Source organism: Emys orbicularis, chromosome 18 (assembly GCF_028017835.1).
Source record: "Emys orbicularis isolate rEmyOrb1 chromosome 18, rEmyOrb1.hap1, whole genome shotgun sequence".
NCBI lineage: Eukaryota > Metazoa > Chordata > Testudines > Emydidae > Emys > Emys orbicularis.
The window spans coordinates 3,644,266-3,668,244 of NC_088700.1; the positions used below are offsets into that span (position 1 = coordinate 3,644,266).

The following is a 23,979-nucleotide window of genomic DNA, read 5'->3' on the forward strand; positions in this document are numbered from 1 at the left end:
AAGCAACCAATAAAGGGCATAGGACTATTCAAAGTAACAAACTCTTGTAACATTTTTGCCCTTGTTATAAATATACAGAGAGAAAAAGAGAAAAATGGACATGTAATCCAAAGTACGTAGATAAAACAGTATATAAGGCACATGGCAGTCTTTGAAAATTACAGAAGCTTTAGCCAACTTAAATTAATTGCTGTTTCCCTTACTCAGTCCACAAAACTGTACAGTTACACAAATGTTGTGTTGCAGATAGATCTTCCAAGTTATTCCTCAGTCCATAATCTGTAATATCAGAACAATACATTTCCTTCTGTTTTCAGGAGAGATCCTAAGTGTGGTTAGTCAGTTGCTCAAAGCCTCTATTAAAATACTCTTGGAATTCAACTAAGAATAATTTCTTTTTTAAAGAAATTATTGAGAAAGAGTCATCAGAAAAGATTTGTGAGAGTTGTCTGTGAAGGACTTCGAGATTCATGAACCTCAAGACTTCCGGGTACTGACGTCAAGACAGATGTCACAGTAGGCATGGTAGGATTAGTCAAGTCTGTTAAGGTAGTGGGAGTGCTGGATGGACTCATGGAGGCATTGGATATTTCTGAGGCGGGTCCTGACGGGGTTCCTGCTTGGAGTGTGGAATCTGAAGTCTTATCCACCCCTGTGTTTTCTTGACGTAAGAGGTTCCGTCTGAATTTGGCTCGGGCGTTTTGAAACCAAACCTGAAATATTTTAATATAATAGGGTAGCATTTTAAAAACAGCATTTTTTTAGAAAAGCAAAAGACACAAATTCAATACAGCCTCAATTGGGTGTATTCTTGTATTGACTGCATGTAGGTGGAACAGCTCACTTTGCTACAGTAACTCCACAGGTTGTGTCCAGTTGTGTGAAGTGTTCTCTGCTTAGCATGTAAAGCATTTCTGTCTGCCTTTCCCACATTTCTCTAAGTAAACAGAGTGTGCACTGGGATATGAAGAGAACTGAGGATGAAGGAGAGGAATCTTGCTCTCCAGGCAATGGAGAAAACAGTCTTAGGGCTTCAGTAGCCGCTGTGGTTCATGCAACTACCCCCAGCTCCTGAGAAGTATTTGTCAGGATGGGGGCGGAACTGACGAGACGATGTGTATAATCTTGGATCCACCAGCCCCAGCCATTTTTTGGTCCATCCCTCCTCCCATCATGCACTGCAAAGGATATAGATCCTATGCATGACATCCTGCTCTTCCCCTCTCCCTAAACAGCTCCTCTACAGCTCCAGAGGTAGCAGAACTTTCCCCTCTCTCTAAAAGATTTGACACTCTTTCTCCATAAAGCCTTAAATAATAATAATAAAATAATATATGGAGATATACCTATTTCATAGAACTGGAAGGGACCTCAAAAGGTCATGGAGTCCAGCCCCCTGCCTTCACTAGCAGGACCAAGTACTGATTTTGCCCCCGATCCCTAAGGGGCCCCCTCAAGGATTGAACTCACAACCATGGGTTTAGCAGGCCAATGCTCAAACCACTGAGCTATAGCTATATAAAGGGCTCAATGACCTTTTGGGGTCCCTTCCAGTTCTAGGAGATAGGTATATCTCCATATATTATTATTAAGCCTTCCTCTCTCCTCCCCACCCTCACCCCAAAAGTGTTTTTGCTTCACTCCCCGCCCCAGTCTCTCTGTAGAATGTTTTCTCATACTTGTTGTGAAGGTATACAAAACAATTTGTATTGTACTAAAACATAATTTTAGAAGTAACAAAATCAGTGTGCAAAATGTATATTTATTTGTATGTAAGTAGAACTATATTTATCTCCTGTATTGTCTAGCTATTATCTCGCTGTCTATGACTGAGAGACAAAAGCGGCAAAGTTCATCTCCTAAGGCTAAATTGCCAAGGCTTCTCTCCGAAGGTAATGGTGCCTGTCCCATGCCTATAGGGCTAGTTTTAAAATAAAATACTCTGCTAGTTTATCTCAAATTAAATATCAGTAAAAATATATTAAACCCCAAGAATATTTCTATCAAATCCAGATACAGAGACATATCTCTATTAAATTTCAAAATGGCATTAAAAGTCCTGTGCTCACGCTGATGCAGGCAGATACCCACCTTTTAATACCAGACACTCAGACATTACAGGGATAATATATCCCCTGGCTCTAATCTTACAAAGTGATGCCCGACTATTTAGGTATCACCGGGTCTCAAGTCAAGACTTATTTCAGTGTGAGCAGCATCAGTCCCTGTCAGTCTAGGTGCCGAAGGCCTTATCGTTCTTTCTGCAGGAAGTCCCACAGAAGGGGGCTAAGAGAGAGGAGATATCGGTGAGGGTCTCCTATCACAACTTTCTGTCAGATGGTCTGTTGTGGAAGAGGGGGTGTGCAGAGCCCAAGGGACCAGAAGGAAGACAGAGCCATCCACACAGAAGTCTTGTGTGTGTCCCCAACTCCCTAACAGTATGGTCCTGCTGCAACTTGGGCAGCCCTGGGAATTCCCTTTGAGTGGGATCCCCACCACACAGAGGAGGAGAGTGAGGTGTAAAGATAACACAGTCCTGGGATGATGCATGTGCCCCAGTCTTCCCACTCCCTCCCCTGGCCAGTCTATTTCCCACTTATGGATCCCCAGAACCAAACACCCTCTGTGGGGCCCAGGGAAAGAGGGGATGCTGTTGCAGACCCTCCTTTCTTTGGGGAAAGGGGGAAATCCATGTGAAGAAGGGTTTAGGTATGAACTCCAAGGAGTGGAGTTAAGGACAGATGGCTGTCTGCTTGAACATAAAAAATTCCCTTTATCCTCATGTGCAACTCCTACTAATGTCTTCTAGAGTGGTACACATAGACCAAGGGTAATATATGCAGGGCCGCCCAGAGGATTCAGGGGGCCTGGGGCAAAGCAATTTCAGGGGCCCCTTCCATAAAAAAAAGTTGAAATACTATAGAATACTATATTCTCGTGGGGGGCCCTGCGGGGCCCGGGGCCTGGGGAAAATTGCCCCACTTGCCCCCCCCACCCCCGGGCAGCCCTGAGTATATGTCCATTTGTGTCCTTGCTTGTGCAGCTTAGTGTTTTTAATAGTTTATGTTGGCATTCCCCTTGTTTAAAGGGACACTGTCAAGTAGTTTAGGCTCCATGCATAGGTTTGTTATATTACAATCAGAAAAAAAAACTATCCCAAAAATTAATATTAGCACTAACTTTTTTAGGGTTCTTTAAAGATGTCAGATGTATTAACAATGGAAAGTGGGTTTTGGCTTAAACCTTCACCTGCAATGTCTGCCATTCCTGGGCCCTGATTCTGCAATCAGATCCATGTAGGCAGAGCTGTGAGGCTCTGTAAAGAGTGCAAGGGTCTGTCTGCGTGGTTCCAGCTGAAGGACCAGGAACCATGTGTGCAAAGAATAAAGGTGAAACAGATTAATCTATTTTGATTATTCAAGCTGAGAGAATGTAAAAAACAACCATCAGAAATGACGAAAAGTACATTGGGAATTTTGAAATCCGTTTTTTTTTTCATTTTAAATAATATAAATTATTTGTAGTACAAGTATGGGAATTTTTATTTTCAAATATATATAATCTGACAATGTCCCTTTAACAGCAGGAAAAAAGGGTAATAAAAAGTTTAAAGAATTGCCCATTGTTGTCAAGGCTGAATAACTCAATCATTTATTAATGAAAATAAAATAAAACAGCCAAAGTCATCATTTCACTAGTTCCAATCATGTGCACGTCCCCCCCTGACTTCATCCGGATATTTGCGAGAAACATACTTGCACATAGGGAAGAGGGGCAAGCCCCACATGCTAGCAAAATTTCAGTTTCTAAACATGAAGCAATTTGCAGGTTAAAACAAATTATAAAATTTCCGAAGACATTAGAACAACTTTGATCTCCCACGCTACTCCTAAAGCCCAATAAAAAGAACAGGAGTACTTGTGGCACCTTAGAGACTAACAAATTTATTAGAGCATAAGCTTTCGTGGGCTACAACCCACTTCTTCGGATGCATATAGAGTGAAAATTCACTCTATATGCATCCGAAGAAGTGGGTTGTAGCCCACGAAAGCTTATGCTCTAATAAATTTGTTAGTCTCTAAGGTGCCACAAGTACTCCTGTTCTTTTTGCGGATACAGACTAACACAGCTGCTACTCTGAAACCTAAAACCCAATGGATCCTTAACTGTGATGCTGCTAAAAAAACCCACTATGGTGTCTCTAAATGTCTAATTTTGTATATAAGTTAGTGATTTGGAAGAGAGAGAGGGTCAAACCTCTTAGTTTGCATGTATTTCCCTCCATCTTCCAAAGTCATTAAACACTCGTAACCAAATCCTACCTTCAGCTGCCCATGCAGCTACCTGTGAATGCTACCAATGGGAGCTGCACACACATGGAAAGATTTTGACAGGGTGCATTTTCCTTTTAATATGACTCATTCCTATTAGCATTATGGGTAAAATATACCCCAACACCTTATAGGTGCTGTCTAAAAACAGGGATAATTCCTAACTCCCTCCCTCTCCAGGGTGTTGCAGGGTTAACTGGTTAATGCTTGTAATGTGCTTTAGGGATGCACAATGACGAGTATTAATATTGCTACTTAAAAAGCTTCTAGATATTGACTGTACTGAGATTCTGAAAAATATTTAGCCTTGTGTCAGAAAAGAATAGCCTAAAACAGCTACCCCCAACACATTGTATACGAGTCTGCGGTGTAGACTTACGATGTGAAATATTTTCAGCCAACGTTTTTACTCAAGGGAATTGAGAGAAGCAAAACTATTGTTTGTGTGAACTGTTGGTAATATGGGCCTGCCTTGCAGTATGTGTCATCATTTATATCTCTGCAGATAGGATGTAAAAGGCTACCAAATCAGAATTCTCCACTCAGCACAGCGGTGGTACTGTTTTAAGCCCACTTTGCAGGTTCAGGCCCTGTACCAATAACAGTGCTACATTAACACAAGGAAACAATAACACAACTGTACATAATAGTTCCAGAAGGGCTCATCTCACATCAGTTAGATAATTAGGAATCTGGTCTTCAGTATTTAGGAATAAATAAATAAATAAAATCACAACAGTGTGGGAAATGTTTAATGTCTTTTTGTTAAAATGCATCATTAAAGGTCTGAACTACATAAACCAAAACTACCACTGAAAAACAGAATCAGCTGTAAGTCAACCACTAATAATACTAGATTTGAGTTAATGGTATTGAATAGCTATGGATGGACAGCTAAGCAGGATTGTCCAGTGGTTGGGGCACTAGGCTAGGGCTAGGGAGACCTACGTTTAAGTTGCTGCTTTCCACAGACTTCCTTGAACAAGTCACTTAGCCTCTCTGTGTACATTTCCATATCACTTTCTTTGTCATATAATCTTGACAGTGTGTTAAAGAGATCCTGAATATTACGGGCAAAATCCTGTTCTAACCTGGGGAAGCAGCATAGAACAGGGTTACTTGCTGCTCCTCTGAATAGCATGCATTCTAAGCTATTGGGAAGAGAGGAGGTAGCTGGACAGACCTCTACCAAGCAGATTACATCTCCTTGAGACTATAGATGGAATGGGCCAGCTCATTTGCCAGTCCTCCTCTAGCACTCTTTTGTCTCTATGAAGGATCTTACCCTGCTACTTGCAGGGAGAAAAGAATCCTTTTCTATCTTCTCCCCTACCCCTTCTGCACTATGCAACAAAGGGCAGAATCTAGGCCCTAAAAAGGAACATTTTGTGCCATTTATCAGAATTTCCTCCTGAGAGGCCCCTTTCCTCATATCACCTGCAGAAGGTGTTAGATGCAAAGAGCTGTGGGGTTTTTCCCCCTCTTCTTCTTTGCTGGGGAATGAACCTAAAGGAAAGTTGTTGAATTTCAATCAACTCGTTCACATGCTCTCACTGGCTGACATGCATTAGGTATGTGAATGGACTTGTAGATCAAAAGGTTAAAAAATAAATAAAAACAAACAGAAATAGCAGAAATTTATGGAAAAAAGTTTAACATAATTCTGATTTAGATACTTCTGGGAAATAGTCTGTGCATTGCCAAACTGCATCAGGAACAATCATTTAGAGAGTAGTATATACACGTTCCCCTGCCCACTACTGCTGGCCATGGATGATTGATGACTCACTACAGACTAAGCCAAGCTCAAAGTCAGGTCTTCCAAGTGTGACATCACAGACGCTGAAGAATCTGGCCAAATATTCCACTCGTCGATCAGCATACCCACCCCATATATGTATTCATGGGACTGATGTCCATACAGTAAAAGGACTATGGCCAACTCCTGGTACACTGGAAACTACACTATGTATGCTTAGGACGCTCACCAGTTTCATTACAAGTGTCACAAGGCTTAGAGACAGCTGTTTCTCTGTTCATCAACTGTAGGCAGGCTTATATAGAGTTTCTATTAAAAATTATGTATAAAGAAAGAGAAAGATGTTGAAGGCAAAAACATTGTCCTTGGCCAAATCAGCACAGACCTAATCTTGCAGAAAAGAAGGTAAGTTTACAGACATGCCTGGCAATAACACAGGCAATGTTTGGAATTTAATACTACTGGAACATGTCCATGTATGGCTGAGAGTCCATGTGTCTTCAGTACAAAAGATAGACGAAATCTAATGTTGTATGGCTTAACTCAGTAGTATTAGTGAATGGCTTTGAGTTCAATAAATGACACGGACTGGATATCAAACTTTTCAATTTAAAAGAATTCATGAACAGCACTGTGCCAGGAGCCAACAAGCATGACGAGACTTCCCCAGCAAGGAGCCACCTTGCAATTACTGTAAATGAACTTTCAAGTTTGAAAATCATCTCCATGGCCACAGAAATCTAGCTTGCTTCCTCTCACTGGTCAGTTAAAGTGCAAATTGGACACAGAGGCTCTAAAACCCTGATCTATGCAAGCCAAAAAGAAAGTGTTTTCATGGCCCACATTAATTTCCAACATATAACTTGGAAGGGTGGATTAGGGCAATTCCACCACAGGCAGAAGAGGCCATAAGCATGGCTGTAGTAGGCAAAGTGTCACTCTGAATCACTTTCTGGAAACACTACTCTATTATTTCCCGTGGTCCTACAGGTCCAATCCTCTCCTCCTTATTGTCCACCTCCCACAGTGCTGCAGGCAAAGCAAACCAGATATACCACTGTGGGAGCAAGATGACTGATTCTCCAATAACTTTAGCAAGCTCATAAAGAAGCTGAATGGAACTGCAGGGGGCTGGACAGGATGAAAAGAAGGGAAAACATTCAGCACCCAGAAATTTCAGTGTTTAAGTGTGTAAGACAGGGGTAGAAGGAATAGAGCAAGAGCAAAGAACCAATGATAGAGGGATGTTGAAGTGGGGGCAGTCACAGAGTAAGAGGGTTGGAGAGGGAGAACTAGGGTGTAAGAGGGAAGGAAGGAATGGGAAGAATAAAGTGGGAGGGGAAATGAAGGGCAGAGTATGAGTAGAGAAAAGAAAGGAGAGGGATGAATGTTAAGACTGATGCAGCTGGGATGGGATGAGAGAACAGAAAGATGGTGAGAGAGAGAGACAGTAATGGCATATGTGACTCATGTTGCTTGATGCACTTTCGGAAGGCACTCAGAGAGCTCTGTGATAGGTGAAGTTCAAGGAATAGAGAGGAGATGATTAAAGTGAATCAAAGTGTGGGGAAAAAGAAGAAGAGAGAAAAGGAAAAGAGAAGCCAGAGAAACAGGAAGAGGCAGAAGGAACATGGAAACATGCAGAAAATCCTTTCTTGCACAAGCAATAGCTCTTGTGCAAGGCACATATGGGAGCAGCTGCTGCAAGAGGCACCGATTCAGGCATTAATAAGTGTAGGGACTAGCAGGGTAGGTATCTGTCCCACTGTGCTGAGGTAGGACCATAAAAACAAACAATGTCAAACAGCAGGAAAGATGTGCAAGAGAAGGAGTCACAGTAATTTTGTCATTACAGTTTTTTCCAGAGGAACCCCAACCTCCGCTCCTTTTTCTCTCTATCCATCTATCACCACAAGATCTAGGTTTACTCCAGCAAACTTATCTTTTCTCTTAGCTTTCTCCACCCATCCCCCATTTCACTGTGAACTTGCCACGGTGCTAGTGTTTCCCCATAGTTCCCTGTCAGGTTTTGTCACTGTACCCCATTTGGTTCCTAGAAAGTCTCCAACCCATTTCCCCACAAACCCCACTCAGGCTCTTGTTTACACTATTTCAATAGGAGGGTCTAGCGCACCTGAATTCCCAAATTTACCTCTGGCTAAAAAGTCATTTTGGATAAGAGCCCACCAAATCCAATTTGGTGTAGCACAGAGTATAGATTTAGATGGAGCTGAAGGATCCAACATTCCCATCTTTTGCTTCCCATAAAAATTCAGAGGGAACAAGTGCCTTTGGGCCAAGAAAAATCCAGCATGCAATGGAAAAATGTCTTTAAAAATGCCTTCACCCCTTGGTTCTAAATTACAAAACTATGAATGAGAAATTAACGTGTTTTAATCTTTGAAAAATCTATCTATTATTCACTTCAGCTACAAAGCCAAGATGTCCGATCTGTCCTGACTGACAAAATAGATCAATATTTCTGTTTAATTTCTTATGCAATTATTCATTCAGAGTGACTTCTAAACTTCTATACTGTTATTTACCTAGAAAAGGAATATGACAGCTAAAATCATTCCCCTCTCCTTAAAAGCATACTGCAGGAAAAATGCCTGGCAGATGTAATTAACTGTTTGATAAAAATAAGCAAGATACCTAATTTACACAACTGTGCTCTAAAAATTAGAACCCAAGATATATTCCTCTGCTAGGCTGTAAAGAAATGGCTTTTCTCATACTCTCTGGGATTACTTTACGTGTCACAGGGGGTACCAACAAATAAGAAAAATTTGGACATTAGCAATATGTGGAGGTATTATCCACAGCGTTTCACCTGAGGCTTGTCAAACATGAGATGGATATTTTATTTACTGCTAGAGACAGAAGTCTTGGCTCTTCTTACCTGCAGAACTCTTTTGGTTAGGCCAGTTTTCTGAGCTAGCTGTTTCAAGTCCTTGGCATCAGGATTGTGGTTAATAGCAAAATAAGACTTCATTGTCCGCAGCTGGTGGTGTTTGAATGATGTCCTCATGCGCTTTGTTTTTTGATTACTGGGGTATTGCTGGTCTCTATCCAGGTGGTCACCATCGTTTTCATTGCAACTTAAAGCTAAAGACAACAAGAAGGAAACGGTTGTGTAAATCCATCACTCTGTGACCAACATTGTTTGCAAATCATCTGAGTGCAGCGATTAAAAGAACATACTATGGCATGTATTGTAATGATAGAAACCCTACTTGCCTTCCCCTCCATTTCTGCATCCTTCTATTCTTCCCTTACAATAACTAGTCTGCAAGGATCCTCATCTGCATCTTTACTGCTTTTAAAATGTCAGGTCTCTTTCCTTTTTTCTTTTCTCCATCTCCACACATCCATTCCATGACTTTCTGTCTGTAGGACAGTAGCTGTCCTCAGCTCTGTAAAGTGTTTTAATGCACTTTGTATCACCATAAATTGCATTGTACTGTACACAGAAAGCTCCTAAATAGAGTCCACTTAAATCTTGATGGAACAGACTAGTTAAAATTATAATTATTTCCTCAATCAAACTAAACCCTGTAGAATACAAGAGAGACCCATTAAATAAAACACTATTAAAGGAGTAAAGTTTGTGTACCAGACAGAAAATTACAACTATAATTTGACTGGTTAAAGAAATAAGCCTGTTAAAATATGTCAGTAGTGTGCCAAATCAAAAATATACATTTTAAAAACTATTCTCTGTATATTTATATTTCATTAAAAACAAATTCTCTTTAAAAATAGTGGTTCAAAGAATCAATTTTCCATGTATCCATTTGAGATAATTTAACAAGACTGCCCGATAGATCTGAAAAAATCAGTAACAAGTCTTGCAAAGAATGTTTAGGAGTAAAGGAACATTACAATAATTACCAAATAGTACTAAAAGTTTCAAGCCAAGCAAAATATTCTCATAAGCCAAAGGTATTATTTTGATTTTATACATGCATACAGTAAACCACAAAAAATCCTCTTAAAATAATATTAAGGATCAAGACTAAACCCACGAGAAAATTCAGTGATACGTCTAGAAATCTGTTCTGACATTTTGTCATTAATTTACCCCTCTGTGCTCAGGTATCCGCAACCCCCCTTTTCAGTTTTTTTAAAAAGTTTTGTGTTAAAAAGGGGAAAAATCCCTGTAATCTTCATTTTACACTCTCCCTTGATAATTATTCATCCACTCTACCAAAAGGGCTAAAAAAAAAAAAAAAAAAAAAAAAAGGATAAATAAGTATCTTGGGAGCTGTAAAATGTGAATTATTGATCCAGCTGTCCAAACATCTACACACAGGTTTTTAAAATAGTCCATCATTACTGATCCAATACAATGTAATGTAACAGATAGGTATGGCCTTATTTCAAATACAAATTATTTATCCAATTGGAACTGTTCAGCTCCATAGAATAAATATGAACATTAAAAATCAGGTGTGGAAACGAATTTAACAAAATGTTCATAATATGCATGTGTGTCTTTTATACCAATAATAATAAATATATTCAAACATTATAGAAAGCAATTAGTCAGCATATACAGTGATTGCTTTGCAAACTTCAGCATTTCAGAGACTTTTTAAAGGCCAGGACACATTATGGAGTAAGGCCTGAAACATTTCAGTTTGAAAAACAAAGGCATGTAAGTCTCACAGACATGTAAAAAGCATCCGAAACCTCAAAACTTCTCTCACTGTTTTTTAGACTCCTATAATTTAAATAACTAGCCATAGATCTATATCTATATATATAAATCCTTTCCAGGCTAACCTCATGCCAAGTTTCAGCAATGAGGGGCATTTTTTCTGCTGAGCTTTAAACTTGGTTTTCTCATGGAAAAACTGACAGCACCTGAATTTGAGGGGGGAAAGGAGACACAAAAGGGGACAGCAGAATGCTGCATTTATTAAGCTGAATGGAAAACTTCAGAATCTTCTTCTGGCTTGGTTGGTTACTGAAGTCTGGTTGCCAAACATGTAGTCACCCTATGTACTTCAGTCTCCCTCATAGTTACATTCTCCTCCTCAAATAATGCTGGGAAGAAGATTATCTAAAACTATATTGCTCAGGGAAATTGGTGCTATGAAAAAGAGGTAAGATAATACATTATTTATTATTGTTGTTTAAAGATATTCACTCAGAATTGTAGAAATTCACTCATAGAAATTAGAGATGGAAAAGACCCATGAGCATCATCCTAAATCTTTTCTAATCCTCCCAGAGGTGACAAGTCAGTGATTGATTATGAAAAACATCAAATTATTTTCTGAAGAACCAAAACCTGTTTTCCTTTCATTGCAAATATATATAACTTGTTTCTTATAATTTACTTCCCTACCTCTTCTCCCTACTCATCCAGTCCCCAAATAAAATAAAAACAAAAATGTCCCATTTGAGGCCTGCAGAACTATTGTCTCCTCTTAAAAAAGGAACTGGCACAACAGAATTTAAAAGTGCATGGGGGTGGCTGCTGCTCACTCTTGTTATGCCAGCTGGATGGATACCCCTCTCAAGCTTAGCCTGAGATAAAGATTTCTGATTAGTGCCAGTAGCCATTCATATTGGGGTGTGGTACTTAGGATTCCATCTTTAAATCAGTCTATTGTATTATTATACGTGACTCTCCCAGAATCTGGATTCCCTCCCAGGGTGTGGGTCAAAAGATACTCAGTGGGCAGAGGGGAATTTTCATGGGGACGGGGAGAGCAGGGGGTCTCCTATAGAATACCTCAGTGCAAAGAAATAATCCTGTAGATGCTCCCTATGTACCCCCTCTCCTTTTCAGACACTTTTGCTCCTGTTCTTTGTGTGCCATCCCTGTGTATCTCACAGAGGATTTGTTAGACAATCCAAATTCCAGGTTTCCTCTCAACTGCAGGCTGAGGGCTTCCTGCCATGAGACAAGTTCAGAAATGGAATTCAGTGAAATGCCAGTCAAATGGGAAAGCTTAAATGAATGAGACTAGTGCTTGGTTCCCACTTTGGGGATCAAAGAAACCCAGATGGGCACTGAGTCCCTTTTTAGCACACTGAGCCCAAGCTATCCACTGTGCCCTCCCTCCCAGAGCCTCCACCAGCCACCGAACCACATTCATGCTGGCCATCATATCCCCTTCCCTATGAATCTCTGGCTGGCCACTCTGAGTAACGACTAGTCCTACACTCCCCCCATTAAAAACACTGTACAAAAATCAGCTCAGGCAGTATCACCAGCAATTTGAGCCTGACAATCTATGCCAAAAACATTGGAATTTGGTGCTAAGGAACAGAATGTACTCCACATATTAATGCAGCAAACTGCCTGGTAAAAGGATGACAGGGAACAAAGAAATAAGGTATTGTTATTATAAACTATATTTGGGAAGAAAACACAGAAAGATCTTTCTTATGCCAACCTGGTCCTTGGATCCTACCAGCTGGGGTTCAAAACAAACCTTGCACTAATGTTCAATGTGCTGCTGGATGCAAGGGGCAGAAGCACTTCCTTTGGGGAAATTTTATCTTTACTTTATGTTTGACATGTTAAATCACCAAAAGGAAAAAGCAAACCAAATCTTGATGTCAAGAGAATGATGCGATAAGAGACATATGGTGGAGACATCAGCTCTCCACTCCCAGTGGCTCAGTGACCTGCACCTTTTCCCACCTGGAAGAACAGGAAGGGAGAGCAGCACTGTTTGTTGTTTGAGATAGGTCTGTGAAAGGGTTTTGTATCCTGGGGGGGGGGGGGGGGGGTGTAAAAAGATGAGAATCCTTCACTGACTCATATCACCTGGGATATAGAGTGGGTTGGATCTCTCTCTGAACAAGGGGGGGACGACGACTCTTGGGTCCTTAATAGCAAGTGGAACAAAAAGGGGGATTTTGGAACAAAAAGGGGGATTCTGTGCTCGGGAGGAGGAATCTGGGGCACCTGGAACAGGGAGTGTGTCCCCCTCCCCAGGTCTGTGTGCAGGGAGTAGGGGGAGACCACACCTGTGAGGTTTCAGAGTAGGGGACCCAGGAGCTTCCTCCTCAGCCTTGAAATCTCAAGCAGCGCTTTTGGGAATACAGGAGATAGGGGATGTCCTGGGGGCGGGGGAGATTACATAGAGCGGAGCTCCCTTTTTATCCCTACCGCAACCTTCCAGCTAGAAAGAAAGCTCAGGGCTCTGTCTGGGTCACATTCCCTCACAGTCTCGCTTGGCGAAACAATCCCAGGATCCCTCCCTAGACCTCAGAAGCAGAACTGTGAACACGACTGTGGCAGATGCAAGGGCAGGGACGGGATCTTATCCCTCCTCCTACCAGAACCAAAAGGCACCTCGTGCGGTCTCGGTGCAAACCCCAGTGAATTGCAACCTGTGTGACTCCTCTAGGGGGAGAAAGAGGCTCAAGATCGGAGTAGCTGCCGGACTGGCTGTATGTCGGGGGAAAGAGAGGGAGGAGCGGAGGGGACAGGCCTAAAATGGGGGGAGAGGAGAGAACAAAGGGGTCCTGAGGAGGGCGCAGAAGGGCCAGGACTACGGGGGGAAGGTTTCTATGGGGAGTAGAGAGGAGCCAGGCCTGCAAGAGGAGGGAGTGAGGGGTAGATCAGGGTCCCCGGTGTACGTGTGTGCCCGGGGTGCCCCAGCGGGGAGGAAGGGGGGATCTGAGCCCCCTGTGGGGGCTGCGGCGCGGGTGTCCGGGCCCGCCTCCTGGAGGGGCTGGCTCGGGAAGGTTTTTTTCCTCTCAATTAAGCCAATTGAATGAAGCTAAATTGCTGGTGCGAGCGCTCAGTAAGTCCCTGCGCTGGTGATTAACCCAGCTAGCCTCTCCCCAAGTCCAGCGCCAGGGCCAGGCTGGGGCTGCCAGAACCGGGGTCATGGGCTGGAGGCAAAGCAGAGTCCCTGCAGCGTCTCCCCTCCCCTTCCAGCGCTGACCTCCCTCTGTCCCCATCTCTCCCCTCCCACCCAGACCTGGCCCCGGTGTGCGCACATGCAGCCCCGGGCCGCCCAGCCTGCCCCAGGCCCCTGGTAGCAGCGCAGGGGGGGAACCCCCATTAGTAGGGGCTGGTTCGCTCTTCGCTGGGGCCACATTTGGTTTGGTCCCGTTCCACTCCCAAGAGGCCTCCCTGGGAAATAGGCGCAGTTCAGCGGGAGCCGGGCGCGCAAGCCGCTCCCTTGCTCTCCAGCGGGCGCGCAGCAGGTCCCCAGCCCCCTAGGCTCCCAGTCCCTTTGGGGTCCCGGGGGAGATTCCTCATCCTTAGCTGTAATCTCCCGTTGGAGGGGCCCGCTTCAGGGATCGTGTCCCAGGTGCTCGCCCCAGCAAAGCAGGCTCCCCAAAGTTGTACTGGCAGTTACGTATTTGACAGACTTTTTTCGGACTAAATACTTAAAAAAAAAAAAACCCAAGCCACGCCTGAAAGTACGAAGCCCATCGGCCGGGGAGGAGAGTGTGATTTTTCTCACTAACCTCCTGGAAAACATTCGCGCTTGAGAATCTCCATTTTGTCTGGCTTTGTAATTTCAGTGGCAAGGAGAAATCTTTCTTTGATTTGTCATTTGTTGTTTGATTTTTGTGCAGAGGGAAGAAAAGCGATGGGCGAAAATAGAATAAAAGAGATCGAACAAATTATTCAAAAACTTTACCTGCTTTTTATTGTATTTGTTTGGTGGTTTATTTGTCTTTCCTGTGAAACTTTTGGCTGATACCAGAGAGAGCCTGCGCCAGAGACACTCCTAACTTTCCCCGAACCTTGCTGGGGATTGGGGGGGCAGGGGGCAGGGAGGTAGGAGCAAAAGACTCTTTCGTTGCTGCCTGGATTCATCAGAACCCCTCGCAAGCTCTAAATTTATTCTTTCAACGCTTGTTCGATAGTGAAAGGAAATAAACGAACTCGAGCGCTGCGGAAGTCCAACCAAAGCGAATCTAGGGATAACAGTTACTGGTTTAACCTAGCTCAAAAGCCTTTTCCGTTCTACATTACTAACAAAACAAACAGAAAAGAAATTTTTTTTTCACAAGTGCACACCTTTCTCGGGACTAGCTGTCCTCTCCCATTGTTTCCCCAACCCGAGAGTTATGTCTGCGCTGTATATTTAACCACCCTCCTATTTCAGAGTAGCAGCCCTGTTAGTCTGTATCCGCAAAAAGAACAGGAGTACTTGTGGCACCTTAGAGACTAACAAATTTATTAGAGCATAAGCTTTCCTGGGCTACAGCCCACTTCTTCGGATGCATATAGATGCACCCTCCTATTGATAGACTTTATATCCTCCAGAGTCCAGCTAGTAAAGGAAGAAAATAGTTCTTAATGTGGGTCTTTGCTCTTCGCAAAGATTGTGCATTTTATCAGTCTGTGGGGCCCTCGGTATGCACGGTACATCTATCATTTCTAGGGATATTTTAGTGTCTTCGCGTTAAAGGGAGACTAGATATGAATGAATAAAATATTCCAGGCTGTGGGAGGTTCGGGGTCCAATTCACAAAGAGAGTATTTTATTCAGAATTCTTTACAGGTGCTCCTGTGTTCAGCAAGCTTTCAGCCATTGATTTACTGACCTAAAAACCCTCTCAAACTCCATTCCAACAAGTGAAAGAAAAAAATTATGATCATAGGAGCAACTCTTACAAAAAAGAAAAGAAGAAGAAGAAGAAGAAGAAGAAAGGGGAAAAAATCTTTTTGAAGTTCCGGCTTCCTTCTAAGCTATTTTCCACTTGTCAGGCTCTATCCACATCTAAAATCCCTCAACCATTCCACCCCAATGCAAACTGGGTCTTGTTTGAGTGGAAAAAAAGAGTCAATCCAATTTATGCTACAGATGAAATAACTGCAGTTTAGTAAATAATTTATTTCTAAACTACGGTCAGGTTTTAGGTGTCTCTCCCCTCTCCTCCCCAAATTCATGTGTGTGGTTTTATTTTTAGAAGAATACGATGTATTATACACAAACCCTAATTGGCAACAAAAAGAAAGAGGGGATGGCAAATATTGTTAATTTCTAGTGCATCTCTCAAAGTGGGAAGCAGTCACACACACGTTAAAACATGTTTTCTTTTAAAACTTACTAAGTGTACACTTTGCAATCCGTTACTGTTTTATTTTAAATCAAAGGACAAAATGAGTAGATTTCCAGAACTTCCTTTATAATCACTTCAGTTAAGAGATTTTGTTTTAATCATAAAAAGGTTTAGCAAAAGAAGATAAAACCTTCCCAGGGAAGGTTGTTTAATCTGCAGTTTCACAGTCAAAGCAGAAATAAATAGAAAAAACGGAGAGTAATTATTTTGAAAAGGAATAAAAAATAATTGCAAATAAACGTGCCGAGTTTAAGAGCCAAGGAGCTATAATGTTTTTTTCTGCGCACCTATCCAGGACAGATGCTGATGGTTCGGTTTACTGGTCCTTTGAATCTGAACATCTGCCCTGCATAGGGAGACAGCGGAAGGACAATTTAGGCTAATACCTCCTAAAAGGATACAATTTTAAACGTGAAACTCGTGTTTTCTATATATTTTAAAGCTCGGAGTGAATCTGAGGAAAACGCCATATACACCTTTCAAAGCATAGAAGAACTTTTCCTTCCCAAATCTCTCCAATGGCACTCCCATTGACTTGTGTACATTTCCCAAATTATACAGCAATCGAATTCCAGGTGGCAAACGGTTCCTGAAACCTGTTTTCCAGTTAGTTAAAGTTGCGCCTTTCCTCCTCGTTATTTTTAGGCCAAACAAGTAATTTTTGCGCATCCATCCCCATTGTTCCCATCCAAGTTGCGCGCAAAATAGGCGCAGCCTTAGCCGCATCCTCCGCTCCCCCTGCCCCCGACTTTCAAAGAGCGCACAATCTCCAGGGCTGGGAGATCACTAGCAGATGAGGAGATTTTCACAACGCCATACACTGCGCTGCAGTTTTTCTTGATTATTTTTTTCTATTTTTTCTAATATTGAGTAGTAGAAAGTAAAGCGCTGCCCAGAGCATCATATTCCAGAGATTTACGAGAGAGGGAGTTTGCAGCAAACAGCAGCAAACTGTACGTTTCCTGAGGGCCCCATCCCCCCAAAAAGTTCAAGGCAAAACTGCACCACACCCCCACCCCCAGGTCATGTACGAACGTCATACCAGACAGAATTACACTCTGCCAAGCAGGGCTGAAGGACTCAAGGAGCTGTGAAAAAGGGGCAGCACTACTGAAAAAACCCGGCAAATGCTGACTCTTCTTCAGGGTCTCCCCCTGTTTTACAAACATTTGCTGGACACTTGATCTAAGAGTTTACAGAGATTTGTGTCCAGAGAAAACCTTGTTCCCAACACATCTGCTGGAAACACTTCTAATAGAACGGAGATCTAAATCTTTTCCTCTGCATAAACCCTTTTCTATCTCTTCTTGGATCCACAAAAACAGGAAGATAAAAATAATTCTAACATTTCTGTTATATACAGATTACAAATGATACATTATAAGAAGAGTAAAGGAAAGAAATAATTTTCTTTGATAGGATGGGCAGCCAATTGGAATTCCTGTGCCTGCAAAATTACAACACTGAGGTGAAGGGAAACAATCTGGGATATTAGCTATTGAAATTTAAAGAACTGGAGAGCCATGGGTTTTTGCAAAGACACAAGCTTGTCCCGGGACCCAGGTCTGTTCCTGCGACCCCTTGTCCTTGCTGCTGATCTCAAATTTGGAGTAGGGGGGTTGTAACTTGAGGCTAGTGCATGGTTAGAATAGTGATTTTTTTTAGTTTTTTGAGACTTTTATAATTCACAGTTGATGAACAAAACTCCAAACTGGTCATCGGGCAAACAGTCCAGGGCTTGCCTGCAAACACCTGCTTTCTAAAGACAATTCCTCAGACCACCAGACTGCGCTATGCATGTGCCTAAACATAAAAACGCTGTACCCCCACGCCAGAGTTCCAGCACAGCCCCATCTCCCTTCCAGTTCAGTTCCCAGTGAAATCACCACGTTGTTGGGTTTGGTTTTGTTTTTTACTCTCCTCTTTACCAAAGTCTTTGGTGCAAGAGCTCAAGAGTGGCAGAATAATTCACCCAACAGCAGCCTTTAAGAACTAACTACTAAAGGAAATTCACAGCTCTCTGAAGTGCTAATTTACAATCTCTGGTTTCCAGATTTTATTTCAAGCTACACTCGTCCCCTTTTCCCCCGCCCCCAACCAGATGACCTTGCTTCAAAACATTTTATTTCCAACTGAAGTGAAAAATGCTAACATATCAGCTTCCGTAATTGCAGTTTGACAGCACTTGAGCTCAATAATTATGCTGCAGCTAAACTATTATTAAGAGTTTAAGCTAAAATAAAGAGAATCTCCCTCCCCCCCCAAGGGGAACAGAAACAAACCATCAGCATTATTCTTGGCGGGGAGGGGTCTCTTACCTGCATTGTAAGCTGCCAAATCTGCCCCAGGCCCTGGGCTCTTCCTTTTCCTGGGTCTCCCCTTCTGGACAGTCCCCACGCCGTTGTAATAAGGCAGTCCCAAAGTATTGGCAGAGCCCGCTCCCAGTGCTGGGCCCTTCCCAGCGGCTACATCCGAGTGATTGAAATGCACCTGGTACTCCCCCTGGATGAGAGTCTCGAAGTGGAGGCGGCAGTACACCAGATTGTCCTTCATGCCAAAGTGGTCGCCAGTGGTCAGCATCTTGTTGCAAGTGGTGCAAGTAAAGCAGTTTAAGTGATATACCAAATCCCTGGCCCTCATGACCATTTCGGAAGCGGAGATCCCCAAGTGACACCTCGCACATCTCTGCACCGAAAACCTCCTGCAGAACAGAACCGCGACAGGAAATAAATGAGAACCGCATTTCCCCTTTTTATCGCGGATCTCCTCCCCACCCCCCTTCTGCAATTCCTCGGTAAAAGCTTAAAGATGTTTCTCTTCTCCGGCCAGAAGGCTTTATTCAGAGCAGGCTGGGCTCTTGACCGCGATCCCTGGATGAGCAAGGACCGGGGAACAAGGCAGTAAAGTTTGCAAAGTGGCCTTTGTCTTCCAGTGCTCTAAACTCTTAAGAGATTCAAGCCGTGGAAAGCCGTAAAACCAGCTATGGCCCTGCCAGACCAGTCCGAGGGGAGATACCCTGCCTGGGTCCCTGGCTCATGAGGACTCTGGTTTGCAGGGCATCCATTTCTGCTTCCCATCTAGCAACATTATTTTACACTCAACCTGCCACCCCGCCTCACTTCTGCAACTCAAAGGCAGCGAAATCCCCCCTCAGGGCCATGGGACAGCAGCGAAACTTGTCTGCTGTGGCTGCTCGGGAGACCCGAGACAGGAAGGGACTGGGTCTGACCTTCAGCTTGGGTGCCAGGGGAGAAATTCGGCATTTTCCAGCTCAAATCGCCCGGCACCATAACAGCCTTTTCATTGAAACCCAGCGTACTGAATGGAGAAATATCCTAACGAATAACATTTCCCGCCCTTCTGTGAGTTATCCCCAGAGCCTGCCACTCCATCCATCCTAGCTGGCGACGGCTGCTGAGACCCCCTCTCCAGGCTGGCTCCCTGCATCTGGGGCGCCAATCCATACACAGTGTACCGGGGGGGGTGTGCCTGTGTGTATTTAAAGTAATACTGGAGGCGCGTTAATTAATTATCATTATTACTATTCTTTTAATACTATTTGCCAAGGGCTGAGAAGAAAGCGAAGTTGTATTTCTCCTTAGTTGGTTCGTTTTACTTCAAAGAGTGCAGGAAACCGAGGGGGGGGGGCACGTGTTCCAAGCCTGGGTGGGGTTCGTGCCCCGATATTGGCCCATTCCCCCCAAAGTCTGCAGCCTGTCCTGCCTACCTCATTAGCCCCCCTCTGGATGGAGACGCTTAGGGAGCCCATATCCTGCCCCGCAGGGAGGGTCTGCCCAGTACCCCCCTTATGCAGTGTGCAGTGGGGTTGGATTTGTTCGGTGGGTGGGTGGGTCTCAGAGCCCTCCCCCGCTCCCTGCACTGGGGGAGGGGCAGTCCGTACCTGTAATAATCCTCCTTGCAGTAGATGCTCCCGTCCTTGCTGAAGCAGGTGAGCTCGGACTCCAGGTTGAGTTTACATTCACAGCACTTCAGGCAGCGCATGTGCCACTGTTTATCCACTGCCAGGAGGTAATAACGGTCGGAGATCTTTCCCCCGCAGCCGGCGCACAGGGCAGCCCGGTCACTGCTGATGGAAGGCATGGTCTGCTGGGGGAAAACAATTACAGACAGTTAGTGACAGAGGAAGAAACCCTCCTGCACCACTAACCACCCCCCCTTCCCCTTCCTCCCCCAAGCCCAGTTACCATCAGGGCTGGGCGTCTCCTCTTCCACTCCAGGGGGCTTAACAGAGAGACCAGAGAAAAGGGAGCTCCGAGGAGTCCAGCCCCTGCCATCCTGACCTGCTTCTCCTGCCCTGGGAAAGGGAAGTTTCCTTAAGATTTCCAAGGCTTAAAATATCTGCCCCTATCCCAAGCGAAGGGACGTGGTTGTTGGCAGAGGGGATAGGATGCGAGAAGGACATATTACAGGGTGAGGGGGAAGGCCATCCGGGTTAAATCTAATAAATGGTATATATGAACTGGATCGGCCAGTCCCAGAGCAAACAAAAACCATGCTGCTCTGCAAACAAACAGTCACAATAATCATACAGCAGGCATATCGCAGACAGTTAATTTGAGATATCTATATCTGAATATCTATATAGTGGAGACACGGAGAGTGACTGTATAGGAAAGGCTTTGTGTATGTGTGTGTGTATATATATATATATATATATTAAAATCCGGGTGAATTACAGATCCTGGCAGTTATAGAGTTATAGAAAGAGCTCTCTGCAAATTGATTCCAAACAAAATGTATTCCATCCCAAAGCACTAAACAGATGAGTCAATAAAACTGCGGAGGAGATGAACATTACTAAATTCAAAGCGTCGAATGCTTTGTCAAGAATACTACATAGTCTGAAATGTGCAATCAAGAAAACGGGGAAAACCCGCAGCAGAGCATTTTAGGTTATGCCGGGATAAAGTTGGAAGCAATAAACTAAATGTAACCCCTATATAATTTAATAGTTTAGTGTCAGATCACAACCCAATCGAAAGTTCTTTTTAAAAAAATCTAATCAACTTCAACTAACTAGTGAGAAAATGATGGTGGAAACCATTTAAACCAAAAGGAAAACATCCTTATTTGTTTTATCCTAGATCTTAAAATAATATTCACGTGGAAAGATAAAATGCGAAGCACTATTCATGGCAGACCTTGCAGCTGGCTTTTGTACATTTCCCTCTTCGTTTGCTTTTAACATGGCACCTAAAACTCCCTATATATTTACTTATTGTGGGGAATAACAGATCTGACGGATACAATTTTTTTTACCCATCCAGCACCTTAAACTGGTGCGCAATGCACAAATAAAGAAGACAGCTAAAAGAGGAACAAGAGAATAGAGGGATAATGAACTATCCAGTAGCCCAACCACACTTGTACAAGCCACATAAATCCTTTGCGAATAGCCCAAATGCCTATATTTCAATGAATCCACTCTCAGAATTTAGATTTAAATGGAAGTATAGCAATGTATGGTATGCTGTCCACACAGCTCCACTGTTTGTGTCTTTAAAGAGTTAACCGAACCCTGATTAGTGATCGTTTTATAAGCAAAAGCAGCTTCCTGTAAATACAGTTTAAATAAAACACTATTTTTCTGCTTTGTTCTTCCAGTGACATGAATATTTGGGGACCCAAGAACGGTGCTTAAGAAGTTAATAGTCTAAGCCCCTGTTTATAATATTTTACTTACACACACACACACACGGTGGCTTACATATATAAATGTCATAACAATTATGCCAAGAGAGATCAGTTGTCTAATTCAAACACTGTTTACCTGCGGGGGAAAAAGAAATCAAACTTTTCAAAAGAAAACTAAAAATATTTAGCGCATAAACCAGGTACGAAGGCTCTCTTTTATAGCCGTCATTTCAGCCTTAATCATACTAATTGGCAGTTATTTTCTACACAATGCTGACAAAAATAATACAACATGGAAAAAATTAAAAACAAATTCGGAAGGTTTTTTCGTGCACATGGCCATATCAGCTCTATAGGAAGAGGCATATTTGACCAAAATACGGATCTTTTTGCCTAGCAAGAGTTATCATTCCTATTTAATAAAAAAAGTAGGAGATATACAAATGTTGAAGGAATTGAAAATCTCTTCGCTTGATTTTAAGTTAGCTTAAGACATTTAGAAGGAATACATTATTTTATTTAGAAGTATCTATTCAACTCCATAAACGTAATACATAAATATTATAAATCACCAGATACAAAATGAGCCCTAGCAAAATATTTTAAAAGGAAAAAATTGTGTCTTCGTTCGTAACCTTTGAAATTCGTCTTCTCCTTTTGTCGCATTGTAGCGAGAACAGATTATATTTGTTATTATTATTAGTAGTAATAATAATAAGAATGGATTATAACATTGCAACTAGACGCGCAGTAGTGACTGCCTCAGTGTATTCATCCCATCTGGAAAAAACAGAGAGACAGAAATCCTTTGGTGTTTGTGTTTTTCATTTTGCAGACAGGATGCTGTCCCTTCTCCCTAAAACTGGCTACACCAAAACGTTAACTACATAAAAGAGCATGTCGCCCTCTTCCCAAAAACTTTAGGAGAAGGCCAGACAGGCTGTGGGCAGGGGAGGAGGAGGAATTCCTGGGCTCTTCCAAAAGGCTGCTGCTGCTTTATTCCTGTTCTCGCAAGGGCAGTGCCTTTCAGTTCATCCGTCCGTTACTATTATTGTTATTATTACTCATTATTATCAGGTACATGCATAGCCCCTAGATTTTATTTCACAGATTTTAGGTGCGTTTATGCTTATTTTTTTGTTCCCATTAGGCGTCTTAGTTATTATTTTTGCCTACGTTTTCCCCTGTTTATTCTTGTTAAGGGAAAGCGTTGTTACCGTTATGGGTTCGTTATTTTTAGGGGGTCGAGGGGGTATGTCGCCCGCTCTCTCGCCTCCTACCGTTTCGGTCTCTCCCCTGTCTATAGCCGAGCTGATGGCTGGCGCTTCGCTCTTGGCTCTCCGGTCCATCTCATCGATGACCCCGTGCATCTCAGAGCCGGACAGGCTGTGGAAAAGCATCGCTGAGGAAGCGGAGGAGGAGGCTCCGAGTTGCGGCTGCAGCTGACAGTTGTCGGGGTCCCTGCAGGAGCCCAGCACTTGCATTAACCGGAGCCCTCCCCCATGCATCTAGCACGGCCGCCCCGTCTCTCGTCGGGCGCTCTCCGGAGCTCAGCGCAGGCTCCGATCCGCGGGTTTCAGGGGGGCGAGGGGGCAGGGGAGGTTGGGGGGAGGGGGCAGGAGGGCTGTTGGTGTTGCAGGCTTCAGGGCTTGGATCTAGTCAGTTGCGTGGCCCCGTCACGTCCCTCTAGGAGGCTTCTTCAGAGCAGGGCTCATCGCCCTCGGAGCAGTCCCAGGCACTCCGCCCCGGCCCAGCTGGCAGGAGGCTGGGCAGGCTGGGGGTTGGGGGGTTAATATACAAAAATTAAGCCATCTTCTGTGCAAAATAAACTGGACAATAACGACAGCCCCCTACATTGCACCGTGCGAAGCCGATGAGGAGAAAGCCGGGAGCAGCGGCAGGGGAGCAGCGGCAGGAGAGGCGCAGGCTGCTGCTGCGGGGAGCTGGGGCAGATGCCAACGCTGGGCACTCAGTCCAGAGGGCTAGCAGCAGGAGCAGCTCGGGGGCAAAGTTTGCTCCTTTCCCCGCTCCTCCCCCAACCTCCCGGTTCTCATTGGGAAAGGGAAAACCCGGGGGGGGGGGTGAAGAGTGGGACGGCCACCAATGGGGATGGGCACTCTGCAGCCCCCTGCTCCCCACAGCCCCCTGGACCATGCACCCCAGGAGCTGCTGTGC

At 43.6% G+C, this 23,979-nt stretch overlaps 1 protein-coding gene across 1 annotated transcript; it reads right to left on the reverse strand.

The window, feature by feature from the left end:
* Positions 1 to 425: 425 nt before the first annotated feature.
* LHX2 (LIM homeobox 2) lies at positions 426 to 23,204 on the reverse strand. The gene is made up of 5 exons (XM_065418882.1): positions 23,085 to 23,204; positions 20,051 to 20,253; positions 18,468 to 18,850; positions 8,993 to 9,198; positions 426 to 713 (listed from the first exon to the last, which is right to left on the reverse strand). The coding sequence occupies exons 1-5, from the start codon at positions 23,202 to 23,204 to the stop codon at positions 426 to 428; spliced, it is 1,200 nt and encodes a 399-aa protein (XP_065274954.1).
* Positions 23,205 to 23,979: the final 775 nt, after the last annotated feature.

What these genes read in the sequence shown, in the direction of transcription:
- LHX2 (XM_065418882.1), bottom strand. Translation starts at nt 23,204, where the DNA reads ATGCTTTTCCACAGCCTGTCCGGCTCTGAGATGCACGGGGTCATCGAT. An exon ending in ACAGGGGAGAGACCGAAACG is followed by an intron (nt 20,254 to 23,084) that starts GTAGGAGGCGAG and finishes TTCCCCCAGCAG; the next exon opens with ACCATGCCTTCCATCAGCAG. An exon ending in TAACCAAAAGAGTTCTGCAG is followed by an intron (nt 714 to 8,992) that starts GTAAGAAGAGCC and finishes AAAATATTTCAG; the next exon opens with GTTTGGTTTCAAAACGCCCG.